This window comes from Mesoplodon mirus (assembly GCF_964341445.2).
Source record: "Mesoplodon mirus genome assembly, chromosome: 5".
Taxonomy (NCBI): domain Eukaryota; kingdom Metazoa; phylum Chordata; class Mammalia; order Artiodactyla; family Ziphiidae; genus Mesoplodon; species Mesoplodon mirus.
The window spans coordinates 136086765-136092785 of record NC_138980.1 but is presented as its reverse complement, the minus strand read 5'-3'; the positions used below and the strand labels follow the sequence as shown (position 1 = coordinate 136092785).

Below are 6021 nucleotides of genomic sequence, written 5' to 3'. Positions count from 1 at the left end.
TCTCACAACCCTTCGGGCACCCAACCCCAGCGCCCCCGCTACCCCCGTGTCCGCTGAGCGCTCTATTTATGTTTCAGCCCAGCGATTTGCATAGGCCCCGCCCTTGGCCCTAGGTTCCCCTATCGGGGCCCCGCCTCAGCCTCGACGTCACAGTGAAGGCCCCACCTCTTGTGCCCCTACAAGGAGCGGCGGGCCCTAGATGGCAGCGTGGCGTCGCGGCGGCGTGTGCGTGTCGCGCTTCCTTGTGCCGTTTATAGGGTCCTGGCACTTCCGCTGTCGGGTTAGAAGCGGCGCGGTCATGGCGGAGCGCGGACAGCAGCCTCCTCCCGCGAAACGGCTCTGCTGCCGGCCGGGCGGCGGAGGCGGCGGCGGCGGCGGGGCCAGCAGCGGCGGCGGAGGAGCGGGTGGCGGTTACAGCTCTGCCTGTCGGCCGGGCCCGCGGGCGGGCGGCGCGGCGGCGGCGGCGTGCGGGGGCGGCGCAGCGCTGGGGCTGCTGCCGCCGGGCAAGACCCAGAGCCCCGAGTCGCTGCTGGACATCGCGGCGCGCAAGGTGGCTGAGAAGTGGCCGTTCCAGCGCGTGGAGGAGCGCTTCGAGCGCATCCCGGAGCCGGTGCAGCGCCGCATCGTCTACTGGTCCTTCCCCCGCAGCGAGCGGGAGATCTGCATGTACTCGTCCTTCAACACCGGCGGCGGCGCCGCGGGCGGCCCCGGCGAAGACAGCGGCGGCCCCGGCGGCGCGGGCGGCGGCGCGGGCGGCGCAGGCGGCGGCGGCTCCTCGTCCTCGCCGGCCGCCACCTCGGCCGCCGCCGCCGCTGCCGCCGCCGCCGCCGCCGCCGCCGCTGGGGCCGGGGCCCCGTCGGCGGGGGCTGCCGGGTCGGCGGACGGCGGAGACGAGACACGGCTGCCCTTCCGCCGGGGCATCGCGCTGCTGGAGAGCGGCTGCGTCGACAACGTCCTGCAAGTCGGTGAGTCACGGGGCAGTCTCGGGGCCGTCAGTCTGTCCGTCAGTCCCTCGGGGGGGGCGCCCGCCCCCTCCCCTCCCGGCAGTCCCTCAGCCCAGCGGGCGCCCGCACCCCGCCCGGTGCCCTCACCGTCCCGGATAGTCCTCCCGAGCGGAGCGCCCATTTCCTCCCCGCCCTCCCCGCCCCCTGTCTCCCCGGACGGGCCAGCGCGAGGGGGAAATGAATCAGCAGGACGCGCCCCTCCGCGGGGTCCGCGGGGTGGGTGTCGGGTGCCCCCGGCCCGTTCGGTTCCCCGCCCTTCTTCCGGGGAGCACGTACTGGAGGGCTGCTCGCCTGTTTTGGGGGGTGAATGTGGACAAAGGCGCGGGCTGACGGCCGGGCTCCGGCGGAGGGTGTCTGTGGCGGGGCCGTGCGGGGCGGGGGAGGGAGCGCGGGCCGCACAGACAATGCCGGCCGGGGCCGAAACGGCGGCCGGGCCGCGTTCTGCGCTCTCCCTCCTCTCTCCCCTTGTCTGTCGCTCGCTCGTCTTTCTTTCTCCTCTTCCTCCCACTCCCCACCCCCCGCCCCTTCCATTTGAGAGAGGGAAATACATTTTAATGCCACTCGGCTGCCTCTTTTCTCCTGGCTTCGACGGGCTGGCGGCCGCGGAGCTTCGGGGGTCTCTGCGGCGTCTGGACTGGCCCGGGCGAGCTCCGCCGGCCGCCCCGGGATTTAAATGTCCTTTCCTCCGCGCCTCTCCGTCTCAGGGCCGCGCGGACGGTGGGCGGCGGGCTGGACCCATCTCCTGAGGGACCTCTCCCCGCGAGAACGCCCCCTAATTAAAGGGCGCGAGCCGGGCCGGGAGGGGCTGGCTCTTCCCCGTTCTTTGGGGCCGCGGCGTGCCCGGGGCTCCTGCCGCCGGAGTTCGGTTTGCGCCCGGGGGACCGGGGGTCGTGCTCTGTGCGATCCGTGGGGAGCGGTGACGGGCTTGGCGCTCTCGGCCGGCGGCTGCAGGAGCGTGAGGCGGAGGGGCTCCGCGGCCGCTCCCGCGTCCCTCCCTGCGCGATCGCCTGGCAGCCGGGCACGACCCCGCACTTTGTTCTCATTTTCAGGTTTATTTGTGCCCCTTTCAGTTTTCTGTCACCCTCCGAAAAGGGGAAACCAAACAAAAGAGTCTTTTTATTTCTTTTCGGGGCTTGTAAAGTAGAAGGTATTTGACAAAGGCGAGAGTAGGACTTGTGGTTTAAAGCTGCACAGCCCTTCTTTTTCTGACAGACCATGAGAGTTTTCTCAAATACCGAATTTTAAAAGCTTTCCCTGTCCTCCCCCTCCCCCCACCCTCCAGTGTGTTTTTCTGGTCAGATATTTTTTTCAGCTGTAGCGCTGGGGATGTTTGAGCTGCACGGAAAAGAACAATGCTATAGTGAAACTCCCCTTTCCCCGTATTTTTCTCCTGATTTTAAAACGACGTATTTTCTACCCCCCTTCTCATATTGCTGTCTATTTAAACTGTGGTGGTGAGCACGGTTCCTAATGAATGGGGAGAGGTTGGGAAGCATCACTGCCTCTGATTTTTAATTTAATCTTCTCTTTCCGTAGTCAGTTCCTTTTATCCCTTCTCTTTGGGAGTCGGGTGGGGGGCTGGGTGGGGACCCAAGAGAGACTTAAAGATTTGTTTTAATCCTATCTCATTACTTTGCATTCTGATGCAATCTGCAAACGTGATTTCCAGCATGGTCATTTATTTGTAAAGGCAGCCCCCAGTGTTGCCTTTTCTAGGTTAGATACCCCTTTCCTTATGTCTAGAGGGGGTTTTAACTTCTGAGGCCATCCATTCTTTAAAAAAAAAAAAATCTAATGAACAGCCTTTCAAGTTATTACCCCCCCGCCTTGTTTCCTGCCTGGTTGAAATGGACTGAAGCACATCCATGGTTTCTCAGTATAACTAGTTTGTGAGTTTTTATGGCTTGGCTGGCAATGCTGAGTTTTTTTTTTTCCCCCTTCTGTGCTTGACTCTGCTTGCAAGCAATAAGGAATGACAGGAGAGCACATAGGGAGGGTTTCTTGGCTGATTGCATTTAAGCCAGGAATTCACTGTGAAAATAAAGCCAAGGGACGATAAATAAAAGATGCAATCTTCTCTAGGAGACAGACACACAGCGTGGGCTTTGCCTGCTTTCATTGGTGAAGAGGCCGGGGTGAGTTGTAAAAGAAAATAGTAACTTTCTGAATAGTCCCAGGAGGAGAAGGAGGCCACTGAATGGAGCTGGCAGTGGTTGATGTGAAGTAGATGCTTCTTATATAGTTTGAAGAGTTGACCACCCCTTTGGAAACGCTTAACATACGTGCTAAACAAGTGCTGTACAAATTGTGGAAAATATTCTTTTTTCCCTTCTGAGTTCTGCCAATTTCCTTAACTTCCAAGTTGTATTACTTGTTGTGCCAGTCAGCTTAGAGATGGAAGGCTGTTAAATGCCTGGCAGCTGGCACTGTGAGATAGAAAACTTATGACCAAGATTTTTTTTTCTTAAAGAAGAACAGAGAGAGTGGCTAGATTAACCATCTAATTTAGCTCTAAGTGGTGGTTTGAATTGGAACTAACATGAAGCTTATTTTATAATTTTGTGATTTGAGGTAGAACCCTTTCACTTCATAACCTGAAATGGAAAAGAACAGAATACTGTGTTGATAGCATCATAAGCAATTTTCTGCTATTGCAAAATTACAAGTTTGTTTGTACAGGAAGTATTCTTTGACTTTTGTAGAGATGACTAAATTATAGATACGATACAGACAATCTAGTTGTTGGACTTTATTTTACACTTACAATGTTGAAGATTATTTAAGGTTATTTTACACTTACAATGTTGAAGATTATTTAAGGATTGAGGGACAGAGAATTGAGATTTCCCGGAAGTTAAACATACTTGCTTAGTTATTTTTCAACTCCTAGATTTTAAGAAGAAGAAATTTAAAGGAAAAAAAAATTAAACCTTTGATATAGCAGCTGTAAGCAATATTTAATTGGTACAGAGCTGTTCATCAGTTTTATGGGAAGTTTTGGAGGAAGTGTTGTTGGCTTATTGTTGTTAACTAATGATATATTGGGTGGGAGCTATTGCTGAAGGTGCTTGTTTGTAAATATTATTGACAACATTCCAGTAATGATTTAGAAGTCACATAAATTTTTCCAAAAATTTTGCCTGGGAGAGAGCAGGCAAATCCCTAATGGGACCTGGAACTTGAATTGTTAAGGAAGAGAGAGATATAAGTTACCTGATTTAAAAAAATCTAAAAGTTTCTGTAGGATTGAAAACATGATGAACCAAGTTAAGCAACTAACTGGGGCAAATATTTACCACCTGTTTGACCAAAGGCTGGCAGATAATTCCTAAAAATCGGGGGAAAAAAAGAGATGAATAACCTGGTAGAAAAATGGACAACACATTTCAGAAAGAAATGCAAATTATTTATAAATGTATTTATCTTCACTAAGAGAGACACAAAGATGACATGCCATTTTCATCCACCACATTGGCACACGGGTAGACATTACCCAGAATTGATTGAGGAGGTGGGAGAATGGGATGCTGCCTCCCCTGATGGTTGGCACAATCTTTTTGTGTCATTTCTAGGAATTTATTCCATAGATATATTGATATTAGTGCACAGCGATGTTCATTACGGTGAGTGATGCTCATTGTAGTATGGTTTGCAATACTGAAAACCTGGAATCAAGCTAAATTTCTATCAGAAGGGAAGTGGCTAAGTAGTACTCAATGGAATACTATGCAACCATGAAAAAACAAAGTAGATTTTTATATACTGACAAGAAGAGGTGACCAGCAAATTTCATGTAAAAACAAGTCAACTCTCTTCTACAAAGCTACAGTAATCAAGACAGTATGGTACTGGCACAAAAGCAGAAATATAGATCAATGGAACAGGATAGAAAGCCCAGAGATAAACCCACGCACATATGGTCACCTTATTTTTTATAAAGGAGGCAAGAATATGCAATGGAGAAAAGACAGCCTCTTCAGTAAGTGGTGCTTGGAAAACTGGACAGCTACATGTAAAAGAATGAAATTAGAACACTCCCTAATACCATACACAAAAATAAACTCGAAATGGATTAAAGACCTAAATGTAAGGCCAGACACTCTCAAACTCTTAGAGGAAAACATAGGCAGAACATTCTATGACATAAATCACAGCAAGATCCTTTTAGACCCACCTCCTAGAGAAATGGAAATAAAAGCAAAAATAAACAAATGGGACCTAATGAAACTTCAAAGCTTTTGCACAGCAAAGGAAACCATAAACAAGACCCAAAGACAACCCTCAGAATGGGAGAAAATATTTGCAAATGAAGCAACTGACAAAGGATTAATCTCCAAAATTTACAAGCAGCTCATGCATCTCAATATCAAAAAAACAAACAACCCAATCCAAAAATGGGCAGAAGACCTAAATAGACATTTCTCCAAAGAAGAAATACAGATTGCCAACAAACACATGAAAGGATGATCAACGTCACTAATCATTAGAGAAACGCAAATCAAAACTACAGTGAGGTATCACCTCACATCAGTCAGAATAGCCATCATCAAAAAATAAATAAATGCTGGAGAGGGTGTGGAGAAAAGGGAAGCCTCTTGCACTGTTGGTGGGAATGTAAATTGATAGAACCACTATGGAGAACAGTATGGAGGTTCCTTCAAAAACTAAAAATAGAACTACCATACGACCCAGCAATCCCACTACTGGGCATATACCCTGAGAAAACCATAATTCAAAAAGAGTCATGTACCAAAGTGTTCATTGCAGCTCTATTTACAGTAGCCAGGACATGGAAGCAACCTAAGTGTCCATTGACAGATGAATGGATAAAGAAGGTGTGGCACATGTATACAATGGGACATTACTCAGTCATAAAAAGAAACGAAATTGAGTTATTTGTAGTGAGGTGGATGAACCTAGAGTCTGTCGTACAGAGTGAAGTAAGTCTAAAAGAGAAAAACAAATACCGTATGTTAACACATATATATGGCATCTAAAAGTAAGGGTTTTGAACAAC

At 50.3% G+C, this 6021-nt stretch overlaps 1 protein-coding gene across 1 annotated transcript in view; it reads left to right on the top strand.

Moving 5' to 3' along the window:
• Window positions 1-3: 3 nt before the first annotated feature.
• ZSWIM6 (zinc finger SWIM-type containing 6) overlaps window positions 4-6021 on the top strand; it is a 211996-nt gene continuing 205978 nt past the window's right edge. Inside the window, exon 1 of the mRNA XM_082622336.1 lies at window positions 4-965. Within this exon, the coding sequence (XP_082478462.1) occupies window positions 200-965 (766 nt within the window). The 5' untranslated portion in view covers window positions 4-199. The remainder of the gene's footprint in view (window positions 966-6021) is intronic.